The 22,160-nt window shown below is 41.2% G+C and overlaps 1 protein-coding gene across 2 annotated transcripts; it reads left to right on the forward strand.

The window, feature by feature from the left end:
* The first annotated feature begins 352 nt into the window (after positions 1–352).
* On the forward strand, positions 353–20,314 carry MRLN (myoregulin). 2 transcript variants are annotated; one of them, XM_028151514.2, is made up of 3 exons: positions 353–773; positions 18,086–18,197; positions 20,106–20,314. In XM_028151514.2, exons 2-3 carry the CDS (start codon positions 18,119–18,121, stop codon positions 20,264–20,266), a joined length of 240 nt encoding a protein of 79 aa, XP_028007315.2. In that variant the 5' UTR covers positions 353–773; positions 18,086–18,118; the 3' UTR covers positions 20,267–20,314. The 2 variants fall into 2 exon arrangements, with proteins under 2 accessions (XP_028007315.2, XP_028007314.2); XM_028151513.2 differs by lacking the exon at positions 353–773 and adding an exon at positions 8,203–8,278.
* The last annotated feature ends 1,846 nt before the right edge of the window (positions 20,315–22,160 follow it).

A 22,160-nucleotide genomic window follows, 5' to 3' on the forward strand; every position in this document is an offset into this window, starting at 1 on the left:
ACATCCATCACCTTTGATTTGAAGTGGTGATTTTTTTTTTTAATTCAGATTCTTGATTTCTCTTGAAAAATAAGATTGCAATAGGGTCTCACCCCTTCAAGCATGGTGGTCACTCTGCCCACAAGTGTGGTTCCCGCAGGCTTTTGAGTTTGTGAACCGCTAGCATAGGGTATTTGTGAAATGGGGGAAGATTGACGAGGCTAGAAATTTGAATATACAGGAGTAAGAGAAAGGAGGGAGGAGAAAGGGGGCTGAGGGGTGAAAATTAAAGTGCGTTTGGAGGAGGCCTGCCTGGGCAGTTCCTAACACAAGTCCAGCTAATAATAAAGTGGAATGTCGATTCCCTGAGAGTTTGTTATACTAGTGAGTCTCTACTTCTGTATGTTTAACATTTCCATAATGTAATTTTTAGAAATGGAGAGGAAGGGATCAAGAGATTTCTAAGAATGGGAAGGAAAAAGGGAGTCTTGGGAAGGTCAGTGCTAGAGATGCCACCATTGAAAATTCTAATTTTTGCAAGAAGGCAGCTATAAATACTTTTAAGAATAGTTTCTTGATTTTTAGAGAGAGAGGAAGAGAGAAGAGAGAAACATTGATGTGAAAGCACAACATTGATTGGCTGCACACTCCCCACCATGGATTGTGCCAGCAACGCGGACATGTGCCCTGACCAGCAGCCTTTTGGTGTACGGGATGACATCCATCCAACTGAGCCACTCCAGCCAGGACAAGGCAGCAATATTTCATATACCTCCCTCCAAAATGAGAAACAGGTGAGAAGTTGTTCTGAACTGAGCATAAATTTATGGGTTTATGAGTTGTTGACTCTGGGTAACTGGATTGGCATGATTGATGTCCTGATGAAGTTAAACAAGAGAATGTTCTCTCTTTTGTTCCCACATACACATTTCCACAGGTAATAAGTCTGACATGGTCAGGGCTTCCCTTTCGCTTGGAAAGGCCACTGATTGCAGCTGTCCTGTGGGGTTTTGATTTTTTTTAGCGAAGATGTGATGTTGCTGTCATTATGTTTTGGGTTGACTTTATAGAACTTCAGGACCATAATAGGGTTAGGGGTATTCAAAAAGGTACCTCAGTAATGAGGCTTCCAAAAGAAACAGTCTATACTTAAATATGGAATGAGACCCCATTAGTACACATGAGTTTAAAAATGTGATTAGGGAGAGGAAATCATTGGGTTTTATTTTACTTTGACTTTTCAATCTCTTTGTGGAAATCTGAGATTCAACTTTTGGGTCTTTTCTCTGTGGTGGTGGTTCATGATTCAAAATTTAAAATTTTTTAAATTAAAAAAATTTTTTAAATGGCCACCTGGGTGTGGGAAGCACATTTCTGATGCTCTGAGCTCCATCTCTAAAAGAATCATCACATATTTAATCTTGGCTATTAAACAAAATGGTTCACTAAAAGTAATTAAATAGATGTAGGATGGGGAAAACCTCTAACATTCTCTCCTCTACTCCTAACTCCTTTTAAATTTGTTAATTTGACATGGTTCTAGGCTAGGACAGGGACAGTTGAGCTATACTACCAACACAAGTTTGATTACATTCTCCTGGTGCCCATATTTCCAGCCATCTTCCCTTCCTAATCTGAGGAGCTCCCTCTTCCAATTCCATACCCTCATGTGAAAAGAAGTTACTTCCTTGGTCATAAAGATGATAGTTCAGACCAGTTCGGCTCAGCCATCAGGAGCTGATTTACTGAGAGGGAAACGGTAGCAGCTTGGAGAGGAAAAGGAGTGATTTCATTTGCAAAGCAATTAAATACCGAGTGATTTTTTTTAATATTACTTACTCTCTTACTCTCTGTGATCTTTAGGAAAATAAGTGCCTTACATTGACGTTAAGATCCTCAATTGTTAAATAAATTTTATTACCATTCAGACAAAGTGCAGGTTATTCATGTTAGCTGGCCCATTTTATGCGTTGAGAGTCTCTTCCGATGTTAGAATAAAAATACCCACATTTCAAACTCAGAGCCAGATTTGACCTGAAATTTCTATGAGCATGCACCAAGAGTTGCATTTTTCTTTGTTTTTGCATGATAAATGGAATGATCTATAAGCATGTTTGAGCCCGTTTCTGTCTCTCAAGGAAAGTTCCGCTTATATATAAATAAGAGTGCCAACACTCATCTTATCTCTCCAGGTTAATCAGTTTCTAAGAATTACACTTCTTGAAGATTTACCCTCTTGTCCAATCTGATTACAAGGAGACCCGAGTAAACAATTCATTTGATAGGTGTGGCTTCTTTTTTTTTTCTCCATCAAAACATGCTTTTATTATAGCTACTTATCTATATATTCAGAGGATGAACACGAGGATCTGATTTCAGATACTGGCTCTGACACTGAGGTCCTTGGGTAAACTGCATCCCACTTGGAGTCCATCTTCCTCGTCGAGTTGTGTGGAATACATGTGTCACTATATATAAAGTTCTTACGACAGGGACTTAGAACTCGGGACCAGTTAAGCTCTCAATATATGCGGTCTGTTACTATGTATTCCTGCATTCCATGGCTTTACAGTACCAGGACTGTGCTGATGATAGATGTCAAATTAGCTTGTCATATCTCTAAGTTTTTCTTTGTCAACATTCACTTTCTGAAAATGCAATTTTACAAAAAAAAAACAATTGCGTTCTTCAAAACCCACCTTTTCTTTTTCTTGGCAGTGGTGGTGAAAAGATGTCGGATTACCTTTCAGAATTTTTCTGTTTTGTCTAATCTGATTTGGAACACTGTACTTCCGTGCTTCTTCTTATCAAGTTCTCACCTTGAAAAAAGGTGATGACATATCTGGCAGGCTGGAAAACTGGGCTGAATGCTCCACCACACAACCTTCCCTCAACTTGCCCAGAAATTGAAATCGGCGAGGGCGGAGACACTGCACAACAGTTTGATAACTGATCTTTGTCACCTCCTCCTTTTGGTCCCCCACGATGCCCCAGCCAGTCTCATCTCTTAAAAGTCCCGGGCTGATTAAGGACAGGAAGTTAATTTCCTGATAAGCGTTATCAAGGACCAAAGGGCAGTTCCTTGGGGGCACGTTGCCAGTTACCTTCCTTTGCATGAGCCTCCCTGCAAGAAGCATGTCTCCCTTCCTCCGAGAGCTCCGCAGCCACCCTGGACCCCGTGCAATCCGCTGAGTAACAACGAGATCAGGCTCTGTCCCACTCCAGCTGCATTTGCAGGGATGTTTGGAGCCTGGGGCGTGAGGAACACTTCCTTCCGCTGCTCCAAGGGCAATTGGAGGGGCCCTGAGCTTGTGAGAAGGGAATGTGTTGCTTCTTGACTTGTACTGTTTGAGGATTTGCTGGGTTTTCTTACTAGCTTCAGGGACTCTCATTCAACACACAGTTATCAAGCCAGGTTCTACTTAATATAAATAAGTCCGTAAACAAACAAACCTTCAACCAGCTTTTTGAAATGAAACTGGGGGAAAGATGTTTAAAAAACAGCTTGGATACACAATTCCATAGGGTGTTTTTCATCTCTCCTTTTTTTTTGCACATGTCCAAGTCTGTGACTTTTTTATTCATGCCCCCCCACCAAGTGTAGCCAAAGCAGAAATACCAGGGGCCCCGACTCTGGGTTATACCCTCCAAGTCCCCTACCCCAGACACACTCCTGTGAGCCAGAGATGTGTAAAGTGCTGATGTGTGATGATGGTCTGGGGAAGGTTAAAGGGACCAAGAGCCCCACCCTGGACCCAGGCAGCAGCAGGAGAATTTTCCTCTGGAGGGAGGGCAGGGGCAGCCCTAGGTACCCAGAGTGCTCCGGGGAGGCAGGGCCTGCCACCACCACCCTGGGGCTGGGGGATTGGGAAACTCCATGCAGTTCCTGAGTTGGAGGGACATGAAAAAGGGAGCCTTCAGCATGTAGCCTTAAGAGGGTGGGGATGGGGACAGAGGGTGCTTCTGAACCCTCGTGGAGGGAGAACTGGTGGGAAAGCGGGGAGGCCTTGGGTATCTCAGAGAATGGGGTAGCCCCTCTGGTGCATATTCTTGCAGGCCTGGAGGCCAGCCTGAGTGACCATCCTGGGTCTTGGCTGAGCACTCAAGGTAGCCAAAGGCACTGACCCTGGCCTGGCCGGGCCTTCCTCGGATGGAATGGGCTCCTGATTCACCTTGGCCAGCTCTCTCCTGCTATGCTCGTCTTGCCTCCAGTCCTGCTTGCCCACTAAGATGATAGGCATGTTGGGGCAGGCAGAAGTGCTTCATTCACCTCCGGGGTCCCCTTCACAGGAATGTTCCCCAGGCTGTCCGCGCTGTTGATGAGGATGTCATTGTCAGGGTGGGAGAGAGGCCGGAGGGGATCATAGTCTTCCTGCCCTGCTGTGTCCCTGCTTGCCCTCCGCCTCGGTGTCTACGGGGTGTAGGTCTCAGAGGACCGTAGGGACCTGGACCTCGGGAACTGGTCCTTGAGGAAGACCATGCGGAGGCAGGTCTTCCCACTGGCCCCTCCCCCACAACCACAGCTTCTTTGGGGTCAAAACCACTGACCAGGGCTCCCTCCGCCACCTTCAGCTGCGAGGCTGGGGCTGGAGGCAGAGATTCTGCTTTTCATTTCTTACACTCAATGGCAGTGTTAGACTGCAACACTTTTTTAAAGAAAGGTAAGAAATAAACCTGACAGATCTGCCTCCAGCAACAGAAATGGGCGTGAGAGGCTAAGTATTCAAGTTTGTATGACACTTATGACATCAAAATAAATGGAACAAAAGGAATTTGCCAGTGTGAGGTGACTTGCGGGAAGACACTTTATTATTTTGGGTGTGGAAGCCCTAGGAGTTCAAAAGCCCCAACCCCCCCGCCCCAACCCCCACACCCCCATCTCCCTCAGTGCCTGAATTTTCCTTGTTGATCCTCTTTATGAGTTAGGAGCTGCGATGTGAAAGGCGGACATGTTATCCCTGGGCAGGACCCACTTCCTGGATTGCAATGGGTGTGCTGGAAAGTGCACAGCCTTGGTCACCGGAGACAGAGTTTCAGGTCTCCCTCGGTCACTTGCTCACTCACTGTGGCCCTGGGCCAGTTCCTCTGCGTCTCTTGGCATCAGGAGTCTAACTCTGGGTCTGATGCATAGAAAGTGCTCACATATTCCTTGTCTATCTGTATCTTACCCAAATTTCCTAAACCAGAAATCTGGGGGGCGTCCTTAACTGCTTGCAATCTCTTCCAACCCAATTCTAGCCAGGCACTAAATCCTGCCAATTTTGCCAGCTTAATCCTGCTCGTCCCCTCCATTCCTGCCCCAAGTCACTTCGGTCCTTATCACTCATGGGCTGTTGTAGAAAATAGTTCCCAGCTGTTTTTCCGCCCTGACCTGCTCCACTAACCCCAACTCCACAAAGCTTTGTGAAGAAAAGCTGACCACATTGCGCCCCTGCTGAGAATAGAAGCATGAGCCCCCATCTGGCCTATAGGATGAAGTCTTTAATATAATAAAAATAGCAAGCACTTCCCTAGTTCTTACTCTTGTTCTTTTGAATGTTCCCCGAATGTTAACTCAATCCTTGCAGCAACTTTATGTGAGGCTGACTGTTAAGATCTTCAGTTTACAAGTGAGGAAACGGAGGCATAGAGAGGCTAAATAACCTGCTTGGAGTTAAACTGCTAGGAAAGGGTGAAGCAGATTATTAATTTTTTTTATGTATTCTTGCTGAATCTCAATTTTATCTCTGGCCATTTCTGCCTTGCTCTTTATCTTCCAGCAATGCAAGCTATATGCAGTTTACCCCCCTCCTCCCCCCGCTGCTTTCCCATAGTTGCCCCTGTTAAGAGCTCTCCCTGGAATGCCTTTCCCTGTTGAATCCTTGGTGAATTTCTACCTCTCTTTTGAACTTGGCCCTGGCATCACCTCTGTCATCAGTCAATCTTCCCACCTGTTGCCCTTGTGCTCTGCGCATACCTCCAAATATCTAAGGCGCTGCTTTATGTTAGGAATGGGACAGACCATGGAAACCAAGGTCTGGAAGTAGTCACCAGGATCTTATGTTCATGTGGGGAAAAGAGGCAAAAAAGCATTACAGGAAAAATAAGCAAAGTGCACTCCGGAAGGACATATGTGGGTCAAGGAATCCATACCTCGTTGTAGGGGGAAACCCTCCCAGAGCAGGTAATGTTGAAACTAGGATTTCACTGATGGGAAAAAAAAAAAAAAATCCACAGTGAGGAACTAAGGGAAGAAAAGTTTGCTAGACAGAAGGAATGGCATTTGCAAGCTAAGTGCCAAGACATGGTAGGTTTGGGGAAATCGTTGAGTGTGTTCATCTATTTCCTTGTCTCTCCCACTTGGCTGAGTTCCTTAAGGATCTCAAGTCCACCCAGCCTGGCTCAAGGAGGTTTCAGCAGACATCAGACTAGAACTCAAACACTGGAATCTCTGGGTTCCTCTCTCCCCATCTATTAAGGGCAATGTTAGGAGACCACTAAAGTCCTTTGGAATTTCTGAGATTCTATGAATCACATATAAGGAAAAGATGTCAAGCAGAGGGCCTCATTTTGAGAAATGCCTGAGAGTCCTTGGCTAGTAGTCACATCCCTCTAGCATCTGTTTCCTTTGTCGCATGGTGTTCCCAAATAAGGCCACATTCACAGGTTAAGACCTGCACATATATTTTTGAGGGACACAGTTCAACCCACAATAGCTGATAAGTGGTGGAGCTATGGTGCTGAACTACTCCCTAGTCATCTGCAGAGTAGAATGTTTATGCCTCAGGATAAAATTGTTAAATTTTATCTTTAAAAAATTTCTATTTGTGTTATACAATGAACAAAATATTTTGCCATAGTATGTGAATAGGTTCTAAAAAGATACATATATTCAGTGGATACTCAAAAATATTAAATTGACCAGAGTATTAAAAAAAATTTAGATTCCATTCCTATTCTACTCACTCTCACCCATCTATTAAACTGGTGGTTGATGATTTATTACTTTTTTCTTTTTGGCAATTACTTCAGCAGTATAACACTCCATTGTGTGAGGTTTGTAGTGAGGGGCTCCCCAGCAGTTAGTTGGAAAAGGGTTTAGTTTGATAAAGGGACAGTTACCAGGCCTGAGCCAGGGCGACAGGCAGCTAGAACCTACAGAATACGGCAATTTGATGAGCATTTGTTTACTTCAATTTGTATCTTTATATATTTCAGTATCTTATGTCTGATCATCAGTTTTCTTTGAACACTTTGTGCAGAGCCAGTGTTTAATGTAGTTTAGATCTGAAGACACACTAGTTAGTAGTCCGAACAATTTGATGTCAATTGCCGGGAGCAGGGGAGGCATAGACTTGGACTTTTTTGAAATGCAGCTTTCCAAGAGAGGACAGCCTCTACAAACCAGTAATCCTGGTCAGGATTACACTCTCACCTTCAGACTTTGCTTCTATAGGTTCCCAAGACCCACCGCCCTGCCCACAACACACACAACCCACACATGCACACACACACTGCCAGGAATTGTTTTGGGACCCCTAAGGGAGAGAGGCGATATGCTCACAAGTATAGAAATCTCAAAAAAACTGATCATGGGCACTTGAAAATCCATTGGTTCATATATATTTTTGAATGGGGAAGTCAATGTAAAAAAATATATATATATAAATTTGAGAAGATAATCGTATGTCCTTGAGAAAGCCTTTCTCAGAAGAACAGAGAATAGTATTACATTAAATGAGTCACGTCATTTTACAAGAGAGTTAAACAGTAAGGATATTTTTGTTAGTTGGTGAATTTTTTAAAAATATATTGTATTGATTTTTTTACAGAGCGGAAGGGAGAGGGATAGAGAGTCAGAAACATCAATGAGAGAGAAACATTGATCAGCTGCCTCCTGCACACCCTCTACTGGGGATGTGCCTGCAACCAAGGTACATGCCCTTGGTCAGAATCAAACCTAGGACCTTTCAGTCCTCAGGCCGACGCTCTATCCACTGAGCCAAACCAGTCAGGGTTGGAGTGTTTGACATAGGCTCTAGTGATTGTGAAAGGGTTGACCCCCTCCTCATAGGGTATTTGAGCTCCCGTGTGGGCCTAAGTATAGTTTTGTCATAATTTATCCCACCTGTGTCTGTCAATTCCTTCCCACTTGCCTCCTCCCGTAATGGTCTGGCTCATGTTTCTTCATAAAGCTCTAGGCCAGTTATTAATAACAGCCCAGTGACTCTTCTGATCCACCTAAGAGCATATGGTGTTTTTCACAAAAGAGAGCGATCATCTCCTCAACTTTGGACTTCGCTCACTAAACCCCCGAACAGTAAGTTTTGGGTTTTTTTTAATGTGGCATTTTAAAATGTTGATATAGGAGGAAAGTTTAGTCTGACTTTTCTGTTTCTGGCAGAGAGAGAATAGAGTGAGTTAAAACTTAGATTCATGAAGCCTATTTCCCCTCCCTGCATTTCAGCATCTCTCCAACTTTTATAAAGCTGAATGGTAGATAAACTAATGAATTAGAATTCTAGTCTTTCCATTTCCTTCTAGCTAAATAAAGGCAGGAGGAGAAGCAAGGGATTAATGGTATTTAAATGACTTGAACCAGCCCTGTGGCTATGTTTGATATTCCTGTCTCCCTGGGTTTCCTCTCCAAACAGAGCATTTCCCTGATTTCAAAGAGAAATTTCACACGTGGAAAGTATCACAAGGGGAGTGTTGGACAGGAGACGTGGGTCTTGTCATTTTTCCATGTGTGAGATTTGGATCAGAGAGGGCACCTGTCTGTGCCACGGGTTCATCGCCGTCTTGTTATTTCAGTCAAAGGCTTTGTCTTTGAAGCCGTTCTTAATGGTTGCTTCGGAGAGTCCTGCAAAGTAGGTCACTGTGTTTTCTGTCTGGAAAGGAGTTCCCCGCTGCCCAGAACGGCCGGTGCCCAGCTCGGTCCTCACGGGCAGAGATGAAACCTGACTCCCCGGTCCTTCTGCAGGACTATAAACCAATACAGCTTTCGGCTTTGGTTACTTATGTTCAGTTCCCTTGGAATGTGCGTCAGGAGCCTAGATCAAATGTAGAAGGGAGGCATTACAGTAAACTGGAAGGAGGCAGATGCCCGCCTGGTACTGAGCCCTGGCTTGGACCATTCACAGATAGTGTGACCTTACCCAAGAAGTCAGCCTCTCTGAGCCTCATTTCCTTGTTTGTAAAATAACAGTGATCGCCTGTTTTACAGAGTAGTGGGGTTTACTCATAATGAAAGTAAGTGGCCAAGTATGATAACATTATTTAGGAAATCCCCCATTTGAATTTTTTCTGATTCTTCTTTTTTTGATTAATTTTTTAATTCTTTTTAAATTTACAGTTGCTATACAATATTATATTAGTTTCAGGTGTACAACCCCGTGACTAGACATTTATATGACTTATGAAGTGGTCACCTCAATAAATCCAGGACCTGAATCTTCTCAGCCATCTCATTTGTTTCAAATTCAAACCTAGAATCTTCCATGTGGTATTTGATGGGACACGTTAATCTAAGCTATCCTATATAATAAAAGCCTCATATGCAAATTGACTGAATGGCTGAACGACCAGTCTCTATGACACGCACTGACCACCAGGGGGCAGACGCTCGATGCAGGAGCTGCCCCCAGCCTGCAGGCCCCAGGCCAGCCAAGGTGGGTGTCAGAGGGGGGGGGGGGGCGATTGCCCTGTCAGTCACCCCACAGATCAGCCCTGATCACCGGCTAGGCCTAGGGACCCTACCTGTGCACAATTTTCGTGCACCAGGCCTCTAGTAGCGACAATAATTAGCTTTTACTGCTTTTAGTAACTTCATCTTTAGGATGGTGTAGGCTGTGTGAATGCTGAGGACAGGAGCCTCGAAGGGTGGTGTATGGTTAGCAATTCAGAACATTAGGCTACAGCTAAGATCAGCGATGGTGGGGAACCTTGCAAAAACAATTTCAAAGCATAAGCTACTGTTTGATAAACTTATCTGTTCAACTCTAATCAGCATTCTAAAATTCGTCTCTTGGTTATGGTTACAAAGGACTGGTTGGCCGCTTTGCTAGGTTTGATTCTAAGTCTGGATGAGACAGAAAGGAGGGTTGTCTCAGGGAATACCCACTTGCCCAAGTGTCACCCTGTAACTCAGGAGCTAGGGGGAGTTTTTGTTTTCCTCTATAAGCTTTCATTCCGCAATCTTTTATTTAATTCCTGCGGTGTACAAAACATGGTGCTAACTTAGCAATGGGCCAATAAGCTCTAACTGTAGAAGATAGAAGACATTTCATGATACAAATCAGAGTGAGCTTGTTCCATGATACATGAGAAGTGCGGACAGGATACTGTCGGTATTCCACAGGGCCTTCACACCCAAAACGTATTTACCAGAAACGAGCATTATTGCTCAGACTTCCCCGTGGAAGGCTGTACATTCTTGGAAAACGATTCAGTGATTTACTTGTGCTCACCTCCTAAGTAATGAGCTTGTAAGGCACAGAATAACAGCACCGTAAAGTCATACCTCATCCTCCCCACCCCACATTGTTTTAAATTGAGCACCTATTTTGTTTTGAGTTCGATGCTACATGCTGGAAAAATAATGGCCTAAAAAGAAGTCACAGACTTTCATTTACTAGAAATTGTGTTCTCCAACCTAGTCATCTATCCTCTCAGCTAAATTTGACTCCAACTAACATTTAGCTAGCGTCAGATATCACACCTGTACCTCCATGAATAGAAAATCACTCCCAATGAGTTTATGCAGAGGAGTGTGTGTTGCCGGCTAAGAAGATGGCTTAAGAGATTTTGGCAAATGCTTTTTAGAACTCAAACAGGTCCAGAGAGTCTCTCCTCTCCTCCACTCACCAACCCCAAACCTTTGATGACACTTATTTGGATGTATGAATCCTGAAGACGAAAAACAAACACCCCCGTCCCACTTCTCATTCCACAGAGGACGGGGCTGGGGTGGCACTGATGTGTTGGGGTTTCCTGCTGAAGCCTGAAGGGACAGGGGCCCAGCCAGGGCCTGGGTAGCTCACTGGCCTTGCAAGAGTCTACTATAGCTGTCATTCATGGAGAGGGTAGGGGAACTTGGCAGGGAGAAGTTTGAAAACATTTTGATTCTTTTGGTTCTAGAATATTTCTTAATGTTAAGTGCCTGTAGCTGAATAATTTTTGTCTTCTTAGGGGCAATGTCCAATCTCCTGTTGGGGCAGGAATGTGGTCTTGGGAAATCTCAGCCTTCGGGAGTCTTGGTAGTGGATGATTAAGAGGAGATGTTTGTTCATGTGTAGAAAAATAGTTCATTTTAGAGTTAAAATAGTTACTTAAAACATTGGAGACATGGTCGTAGATGGCTCAGAAAGGCCCAGACTGGATAGGTGTTGGCCTAGAAAGAAGGCATGAGAGGTGCAGTTGAAGAGAAAAGAAGTAGAGGGGTTCCACCCAGGTATGGGGCCCCCTGTCCGTCTGGAGTACCAGGTTTTCCTCTTGTTCATCTGATCACTCACCTCTCTGAACTGTACTTGAGCTGCCATCTTTCTGATTCTGCTGCTTCATCATACCAACCACTATTTTATCCAGTGTCAGGCATGCTGGGCTCTTGTCTTACCTTTTTTCCAGTCCTGAGATACTGCAGTGGCTAAGGCTTTGGAGCCAAACACACCTCCATTCAAATCCCTGGTTATCCCTGGTGTGTGATCTTGTTACCTAATCTCTCTGGAAATAGGAGTGTTAATAACTCACCTCACAAGGTTTTATGAGATTAGAGTCAAAGTATGTGTAGGCCCTTCTTAACTGTAGTTATGAATAAAAATCCTTTCAGCCCCCTGTAAGACAGGTATTATCTCTGTTCTCCAGATGGGGTAGCTGGTGGGGATAAATGCCTGGTCCAAGGCTACAGAGCTAATACCAGCCAGAACCAGGATCTAAAACCAGTTCCATCTGGCTCCAAGACCTTCGCTCGCTCCCCGCTCCACCGACCATGTGTGACAAAGCCCAAGTTGTTTTCAGTCGAAGTCCACTTTGTCAAGTTCTGTGCCTCGTGAGTCTGCCCGTCCAAGTTTTCTAGTTTTCACATGTGACCACCTTTATTTTGGACTCTCTGGTCTCACCTTGGCCTGAATCAAAGAAGTGGGGAGGTGATGAAGGTAGGCTATCTCCAAATAGTTACGTCTTATGAAACACAGAATCGTTTTCCAGAAGTTTTGAAAAATTGCTGAGGCAGTTATGTTAGTAGCTCTGAAGGAAAGTAACTGTGACCTCAGACAAGTTACTGTACTTCTCATTTGTCACATGAGAAGTTTACAAAATTTCACATGTCTTTTCCAGTGCCAACATTTCTGAATATTTCAGACCCTTCACCACTGTTGTTTTTTTTTTAGCTAGAAAGAGAAAAATTTCCTTGAAATCCTATTTTAATTAGGAAACAAGGTACAATAATCATGCCTGCAATCATTTAAGTATAAAGCCACATGCCATTTATTAATGATTCTCATTCAAGCTTTCTCTCATGCAAGGCACATATGATTGATGAATTAATTTCTCAGATATGTATTACACTTCCTTTCTCTGGAATTACACATAATTCAGCTCTGCGAGAATCAAATGAAGCTTAATTCATTCAGAAAATGCATCTTGAACTCAAGTTTTAGAAATTTACAGACCAAACAAAATCCATTTACTATTAGAAAGGCCCAATTTTTCATTTAAATTCTGAATGACTCAAATTTCAGGAGTTCATGTCTCCTGCCCTGCCACACAGCATCCATTTCAGGAGTCTTAAGGGGACAAATCTCCATTATACCATAGAAACGGTAGCCATCCCAACAGGACACTCCTATCCTAAAACCCGTAGGGCCAGTGCCAAATTTTTGTTGCCTTCCAACAACTTGACTTGGTTTCCTAATTACAAGAAGAAGAAAAAAAAATCCCCACAGAAGTGAAAACATCAACAAGACATAATTACCATATGATTCTTAAGTTTCTAAAAGATATTTTATCGAATATCACTTCTTTGGGAAAGAGACCTTTCCCATATGGAGACAAATTGAAAACACCCAACGCTGGGATTTTATTTTTAAAATATTTGCTGGGAAAAGTAGACTTAATATACAGGGGTGGGCTAAAGTAGGTTAAATTACCAGCCATCATTACCTAAAAGATAAATCATAAGTTAGGATACAAAATAATAACTAATAATAATGACAAACAATACAATAATAAATAACAATACAAGAATAAACTCTGTTTTGCATATCAACAGCTGTAAACCTACTTTTTCTCACTCTTGTATGTGTTTTTCTTGTTGTAATTATAATTTGAACAACATGAACTTGCAGTTTTCCAAGAAAGCTTCTACTTTCCATGCAGTTCTTATGAGGTACTGGGGTCCAGGATGGGTACGTAAGGCCCTCCCCACTTTCTAAGAGGAAGACAGCAACTACCTTTGGGGTGGTACATACAAACAACTACAATACAATATTGTGAGCTACAAAATGTTACAGACAAGTGAGCAATACATTCTACCTGAGGAAGTTAGGATGGATCACAGGGGAGATAACATTGGGTTTCAAAGGATAAGTAGGTGTTTGACAATTTTGCATGTTTAGGTGCTTAAAAGTACCTGAAAAGGATGACTCATTCAAAGGGTACCATCTACAAGGTAATGTGCTAAATGATAATGAGTAATAATAGTCACCATCTCTTATTAAGTGTTTATATGTTAGGCACAATTATTATCTCACTTAATTCTCACACTAAGAAGTAGGTACTATTATTATTGCCCCATTTTATAGACATGTTCAGGCACGAAGAGTTAATATAACTTGGCCGAGGTCTCATGGCAAGTGGCAGATCTGATTCAAGCCCTAGCCATCAAATTCCAGACCCATCTCTCAACCACCATGTCCTCAAAGCATTCTTGTTATTTCTCTGTCCAGCTAATGTTAAGGAGGTCAAGGGGAGAAATTTGTCAGTTATAAGTTGATCAGTGGGAAGGTAATGAACTAATTAATAAATAAGAATGAAATCACAGGTAGTAAAAGCTAGTAGGAAATAGATTTTTTTAAAAACTGTACTTTCAGCTACCCTGGTTGCTCGAGAATAACCTCCTAGTGGAGGTTTGTGAATGTCCCATTTACAAAGAGCAGATTGTTTCGACGTGAATAATCTAACAACAGCTGTTGTAAAGATGTTTTGGCAAAACCAGGGTCATCAGGCCCAGAGAGTAACTGCAAGACTGTCCATCCCACTGTTCAACCAGTGGTTCACTTTTGCAAAAAGGAGCCAGGATCAAAGAAAGAGAGTGGCCATTAATAATTACATGTGGATATTTCCATTTCAGGACAGTCAGTTTCCATTGGAATACAGATCTTTTCAAACGGGACTTTTTATTGGAAAACATTAATAAATCCGTGTAGTTGAAAGAGGGTGGCATCTGGGGCCTGGAGAAGTTAGTAGTATCCAGGCTCCAACCTGGAATACTGAGTAGCCTGGGTGGCTGCTCCATGTCCTAATAGAGCATAGCATGGCCTGGCACATGGCCTCGACAAAGAGTCATTATTATACCTAAGGGGAGCTGTTAAGCAAAAATGGACAGATTTCAATTATGGCTCATTTTTTTAACATATGTCTCTGGGGAACTTCTGTCAATATTATCTTGACCATTAGATATTAATGGAAACAAGTAGGATAAGCACATTTTGGTCAAAAAAGAAAATATTTTTGAAATGTGACTCATGTTTAAGATTACAAACTTGAATCCAATGAAAAGTGTTTTTCTTTTGATTGAAAAAGACTTTACAAAGTATGTTCTGTTCTTTGTCTTGACCAAGAATCCACACTTAATATGGGGAATAATAGAAGTTAGAGAAATTGAGAAAGGGGTGATGTCTTAGTGGGAATGATTAGTAGGAATAATCCTATATAATAAAAGTTTAATATACTAAGTGTCTGGTTGTCCGTTCAACCAATCAAAGCATAATATGCTAATGATATGCTAAGGCTGCTCAACCACTCGCTATGACATGCACTGACCACCAGGGGGCAGACAGTTGACCAGTTGCTATGAGGTGCAGTGACCACCAAGGGGCAGAAGCTCCAACCAGTAGGTTACCTTGGATTCCAGCCGATCGGAACTGAGCAAGACGGGCCGGACATGCCCTGGAGCCCTCCCACAGCCCCTCATCCCAGCCAGCACCACCTCCCATCAGCCCCCAAAACCCCGATCGGGGGCAGGAATGGCCAGCCAACTGCCTGCGGCCCCTCCCTCGGACTCCACTGTTCATGAATTTGTGCACCGGGCCTCTAGTTTTATATAATAGATGAGATTGTTGTTTTGTTTTTGCCAGGGGACCAAGCCATTTAACTAACACACTCTTCTTCTTTAAAAAAAGAACTATATACACAAACACACACACAAATACATATATATGTGTGTGTGTGTGTGTGTGTGTGTGTGTGTGTGTGTGTATATATATATATACACATTTTTTTAAAGAGAGGAACGAAGCGGGAGAGAAAGATAGAAATATCAATGATGAGAGAGAATCATTGATTAGCTGTCTCCTGCATGCCCCCCACTGGGGATCGAGCCTACAACCAGGGCATATGCCCTGACCAGGAATCGAACCATGACCTCCTGGTTCATAGGTAAATGCTTAACCTCTGAGCCATGCAGACTGGACCCCAACACATTCTTCTTATGGTTTCAGGAGTCAGAGTTGATTTGAGAAACCCTATTTTATATAAAAATATGATTGTAAAGGTTTTAATCAAGACCCTACAAGCTGATGTCAGGGTGAAGAACAGAGACTACAATGGAGTTTAACTCCCAGAGACCAAAGGTTGCTGTTATTCTCCATTTGTCTAACTTACTTTGTGGGATACCACTGTTCAACCATTCAATAAACAATGAACAGTTCAATTTGATTAGATTATTTGGAATCTTGATGGAATCAAAGGAAAAAATAAAGACAAGTTTTAAAAACTAAGTAAGAGATTACTCATTCTATTTTCAGTACAACATTCTATAAAATAATAAATTTATTCCCAGTATATTCTGGAAATAGGAGAGAAAAAAAGGTAGGTAGAGGCATGCAAATGGGAGGGGAAATTATTTGCAATCATCTGAATTTATGAAATATATTTGGCCCAAAATAACCTACAATGTCTTATATTAGAAATTAGAGGTGATATTATATTTTAACTATGAGTTTTAAATACTATGATTCAAGATATGACCGTGGTCTTGAGATAGTCACACTGTATATGTTCTAGGATACTTAACTTGTTTGAAATTTATTTACATTTTTGGTGCATATTTTATTCAATAACAAAATTTTTCCCTAAAATATGCTGCTGTTAAACAGTTTTCTCCCAAAAGAATGTCCCTGCAATCTCACAGAAGAAACACTTGATTACTAAGCTTCTAGCTAATGTAAATCAAAGTACTGAGATCCTCATCACTTGACCCACATTAGAATCTGAGTGTGTTTGTGAATGTGTGATGATACTACTCTGTGTCCTTCCATCACCATCCTGAATTTATGGTAGCCAATGCCTTGCTTTTCTGGACAAATTTGCCACTACACTGTTGCCACCCATATATGCAACACTAACCTGCATTTTTTTAAATTTAAAAAGTTTTCATTATAATTCACATACAATGGTGTATTCGTTTCAGATGTGATTCAACCTTTATGTACCTTACAAAGTAATCATCACAATAAATCTAGTAACACCTGTCACTGTACATAGTGATTACAATATTAATGACTATATTCCTTATGCATTATATTCCCATGACTTGTTTTATAACTGGACGTTTGTACTTTTAAATTGCCTTCTCCTTTTCTGCCTATCTCCCCGTACCTCTCCCCTCTGAAACCATCAGTTTGTTCTCTTATTTTGTTTCTGAAACCATGTACTTTTAATTCTGTTTTTCTGCTTTACATGATTATACTTACACTGTGTATTTTGTTTTAGGCCCAGCTTTTGAAAAGTTTAATATTATGCTTTTAAAAAGCAACTCTGTTTTTGTATGTAGCTATAGCTTAATGTTCATTATTGTTTTAAAACATCCATTATATGAATCTATCTATCATCTACTAACGAGCCTTTGGGGTGAAGATATTATAAATAATGTTTGGATATGTTTCCTGGTATGGTTAGCCATACATTTCTTCAGGGTACATACCTACGATTATGGTGGGGGGTCATAGATATTGGTTTTAATCATCTTTAAATGTTTTAACAATTTTCTAAGCTGTGCTTCTATTATTTCATTTAGTAATCATCATATTATTAGACAAAAAAAATCTTCCATTTGTGACTGAATTTTATGGTCTAGTCTTTTGTAGTAAATTCACTCCTCCACTTTCTAATTTATTCATAAAAATCTTAAAACTTATAGAATTCATAGAAGACAATTTCCTGAGTTATGTTCTGTTATGTAGGCAAATAAGTTTGTTGCCATGGTAGATATTGAAGCAAAAATATTTAAAATAATTTTAGGACTTTTTTATTGCGTTATATTTAACATGCAACATTGTGTACATTTAAGGTATACAAGATACTGATTTGGTACATTTATATTGTAATACGATTGTCATACAAGCATTGTCCAACATCTCTCTTGGATCACGCAATTGTCATTTCTTCTGGAGTTGGGTATAACTAACATCAGGTCTCTTAGAAGGTTTAATGTTCATAATAGTGTTGTTGTTTTTGTTTTTATGTCTATAATCACTGTGCTATGTAATAGGTCTTCAGGATTTATTTATCTACTAGTTACAAGTATGTACACTATACAACATTTCTCCCATTCTCTCCACCCACTCCACCTCCAGAAGAATTGTTGTTTTAAGAAGTGTCATGAATGTTTGCCCTGCCAGGAAAATCCTAGAATTCAATTCAACTCTTCTGTTAAAGCTGCAGTTTTTAGCAACACAATTGTGTGATAAAATGAAATTAAAGTGTCATATTTTCAAAGTCCACCCTTTGACATCTTCTTCCTGACTTCTCTGAGAGTAATTTTAGAGTTTCTCTATGCAGGCTCCCCTGCCCCTCAGCTTCATACACTACCTCACTACCCAATAAAACCTTTTAATGTGCTTTGACCTAGGAACCGAGGTTGCTAAGAGACCACCTGTGCTGAATGCACTTTGTTCTAGCAAGAACAGACGGAGAGAAAACCAAAGAGCCGTGTTATCTGCCACAAGCTGGGACTGAGTCAGGTGAGAAATGGATTCTACTTTTCAGTCTTTACCAGTTGTTTCGTCTTTCCCTCCCTTCCTATCTGAGTCCCTCTCTCTTACTGTCGTTGGAGGAAACTGAAGGTACCCTTCAGGGCACAAACAAAGGAAACAATCTGGAGGCTGAGTTTATAGGAGAGAACACCGCTTTGCAAGCCCGTGTGTTAGTCTCCCGCCTTGTTTCTGTAGCGCAGGCAAAATGTTAGATGTAGGGAAAATTCTAGGTGTTTACTTTGCTAGCGATTGCTGTGTAATTTGGGGCACCTTATTTCTTCCTTTAGGAATGAGGCTATTTATTACAGAAATTAATCAAGGTGGCTAAAAGTGGGAGATAATGACCCTTGCATAAATCTCATCTACCTTCCCCTCTTTTTCTCCTCTCTTAAAACTCAACCTGCATTTTTGTTTTTGAGCGAAAATAGCACTAACCCAATCTTGCCACTTTTTAAGAGTGCTGATGTTCATTTCAAGTTGAGTGTCTATAAGAAACTCTGATGTAAGCACCTGAAAATTCCTTATTTGACCTTGCATTGCTGAAAAGGGAGTTAACCCTAACCCTAACCTCCCTACCTGACTGACATTTGGGAAAACGCTCCAACAGTATGCTAACCCGATCACAAATTAACATTTTTACAAATTCTATTATACTTTTTAAAATTCCAGCTATTTTTAAACTGTTTGATTAACACTGAAATGTGGAGGAAATTAAGTGATTGATGCCATATTAAATGACAAGAATATGAGTCAGAGGATCTTGAGGGGAAAAAATCTAGATAATGAAAAAGACCTTCTGTTGTTTGATTTTTTTATTTTGTTAATCCTCACCTGGGGATATTTTTTCCATTGATTTTCTAGAGAGAGTGGAAGGGAGGGAGAGAGGAGGAGGAGAGAGATCAATGTGAGAGAGGCACATTGATAGGCTGCTTCCCACACATGCCCTGAGTGCACCCTACCCGTGGTAGAAATAGAACCTGCAACCCAAGTACGTACTTTTGGGAGTTGAAATCGAGACCCTTTGGTTCTCATCTAATGTTCCAACTACTGAACCATACTGGCCAGGGCTTGGTGTTTCATTTCTTAAAATTAAAAAAAAAAAGTTTTTACCTGCCTTTTTCAATGTTTTCACATTTTCATTTCCTGGTAATACCTACTATATTATGGGTTGGAAAAATGACAATTTCATGGATACCATTGTAAAATAATGTAAATGACTTAGCAGATAAGACTTTATAAATACTGATAACATAAAAAAAAAGTTATTTTGATAGTTCCTTGAGCTGTTTAGTTTCTTTTTTAAAATTAAATATATTTTTATTGATTTCAGAGGGATGAGGCGAGGAAGAGAGAGATGGGAACTTCAATTATGAGAGAGAATCATTGATTGGCTACCTCTTGCACACCTCTCCCTGGGGATTTAGCCTGTAACCCAGGCATATGCCCTGACTGGGAATCAAACTGTGACCTCATGGTTCATAGGTCCATGCTCAACTACTGAGCCACACCGACCGGGCTAGTTTCTTTTTTAAAATATTTACTTTTCAATTATAGTTGACATACAATATTAGTTTTAGGTATATAGGAGAGATTAGACGTTTATATATGTTACAAAGTGGTTGAACTGTTTCTTTGAGAAAGAGAGGCAAGTTTGGGATATAGAAAAATCTATGATTATGACATAAAGTGGCCAAAATGAGTGGATGAAAAAATTTTAATTCATTAAGGAGTAAAACATTTTAGTTCATTGGTTGGTTACAAATATGTCTAGTCTTGCCTAAAAGATGATTCCTCATCACTATTTCTTTATAGTGCACATATTAGACTTAGTTTTTTTAAAAAAATCAGAATTATAAATGTGTTCATTTGAGGATACCTCTCTCTTTTTTCCTCTAGGAAGCAGGATCATTCTGGATATGACGTCTAAAAACTGGATATTAATTTCTACTACTACCCCCACAAGTCTGGAAGATGAAATTATGGGAACAATTCTAAAAATTTTGTTTGTTATCTTTGTTGACTTAATGTCTATTATTTATGTTGTTGTAACTTCTTAGAAAGTTGACTTCCCTTTATAAGTAAATTTCATATTGAATTCCTGTGAATAAAAATTTGTAGTTTAATGTGTTGAGTGATTTTAATTTGATGACATCTCCAGTTCTTCTAGAAGCCAACAGGATGATAGTACAATCAAAACACATTTAGTATTGTTTAGAACTTTATGGTTTATAAAGCATTCCCATAAATTGAAGTGGAATTTTTCCCTCCCAAATCTACACTACTGAGTCATAAGACTTTCTGATTTTTAACACGATTGTTATGTGGTAAATTGACTAAAATTTGTGGGTATAATTATGAATGAAGTTGGTTTTTTAAGGCTGCATGCCTATGTGATATTTTATATGGTTCTAGTTTTAACACACAAAGTTTAATATACAATAATCTTTTCATAGGATATACCAATAATTTTTACTTCTTGTAAACACATTTCATCTGTGTGTAGGTGGCAGTATTTCATTTAATGTAAGGCTCACAGTAATTGTAGAAGGTAAGTGTTTGTTATTTCCATGTTATAGATGAAGAAACTGAATCTTGGAAGAATTACGCAAGCTTGAGAGCATAACTAGGAAGTAGTAGAACCAGGTCTTGGGCCTTCAAAGATAAATAATAATAAAACAAGTGTAAAAACCAATCTGTAGAGCTCAACTTTTCCCCCACAATCATGTTTTACTAGTATTCAAGACCCTGTGGTTGTATTTTAGTATATTAGTCCCCCCCGCTTACCTGTGGGGAATACGTTCTAAGACCCTCAGTGGATACCTGAAAACTTGAATAGTACTGATTCTATATATTCTTTGTGTGTTTTTTGTGTGGTTTTTTTTTGTGTGTGTGTGTGTGTTTTAATACATATGTTGTAGTCCGCGGAAACAGCACCACACTGGTGGGATCAGACTGGACCTGGGTTCAGCAACCTCAATACTTGAGTTCTGGTTAGGAAAGAATTCAGAATCAAGACTCAAACTATAAGTGAACATTTATTTAGAAAATCACAGAGGTAGAAATAATTTGTAGAAGAAATGGGCTTAGGAAACTAATTATAGAGGTAAAGCAAAGGGCCCTTGGAGCTTGGAAGTGAGGAAGGTAATGATGACTCACCTGAGAAGGGGGATTAGGAGTGGGAAAGGGATATGCACCTGCATGCTCCCAAGAAGGAGAGCACACTGGGTCCTCCGTCCTAAGGGTTTTAAGGTGGAGATTTTAGGGGAGGTCCCAGGGGAAGATCTGAATACAACATTCAGCAGCTTTATATGTGTGTCCTTTCAGGGTCTAGGTTTCCACTGTTTGATCGGAGCCAGGACAGCGGGTCATTATCCAATGCAGCTGGTCCCGAGGTCAGCCTTGGTGTTGCTTGTCTGGTTTTGCTGCTTTCTGGGCCTGGAGCTGAAATACAGCTGAGGGGTAGAAGTTATCTTTAGGGAGGAAAGGTCAGGGGTTCCAAACCGCATGACCTACCAGTGATATGCTAGGGGAGGAAAGGTCACCCTGGGGGTGAAGTCCTGCCCTACTATTGTCCTTTGCTAGGTACCTGGGGCTTTCCACCCTGGTGACCTTCTGTAACTGGCCCATCCTTGCTCTGCCCAAGTCTGTCTGTCTACCACACATATATACCTACTAGAGGCCTGGTGCACAAATTCGTGCATGGGAGGGGTCCCGAGGGGGTTGAGGGGGTTCAGGACGCCATCGACCCTTCCAGCAGGTAGGTGGTGGGACACCCTTGCCAGCCCTAAATCCAGATCCATCCCACTGACATTCGCACAGGTTGTCGAGAGCCACCTGGCAGACGATTTTATATCATTTCTTTCTTTCGGAGCATCTAGGGAGGGGAAGCAGCTGCTGTGCCTGAGGCTGACTTCCAGGAGGCAGGTGGTGCTGCCAGGATCATGCCAGTGG

The sequence above is a fragment of the Eptesicus fuscus genome, chromosome 17 (assembly GCF_027574615.1).
Source record: "Eptesicus fuscus isolate TK198812 chromosome 17, DD_ASM_mEF_20220401, whole genome shotgun sequence".
In the NCBI taxonomy this organism is placed as follows: Eukaryota; Metazoa; Chordata; class Mammalia; order Chiroptera; family Vespertilionidae; genus Eptesicus; species Eptesicus fuscus.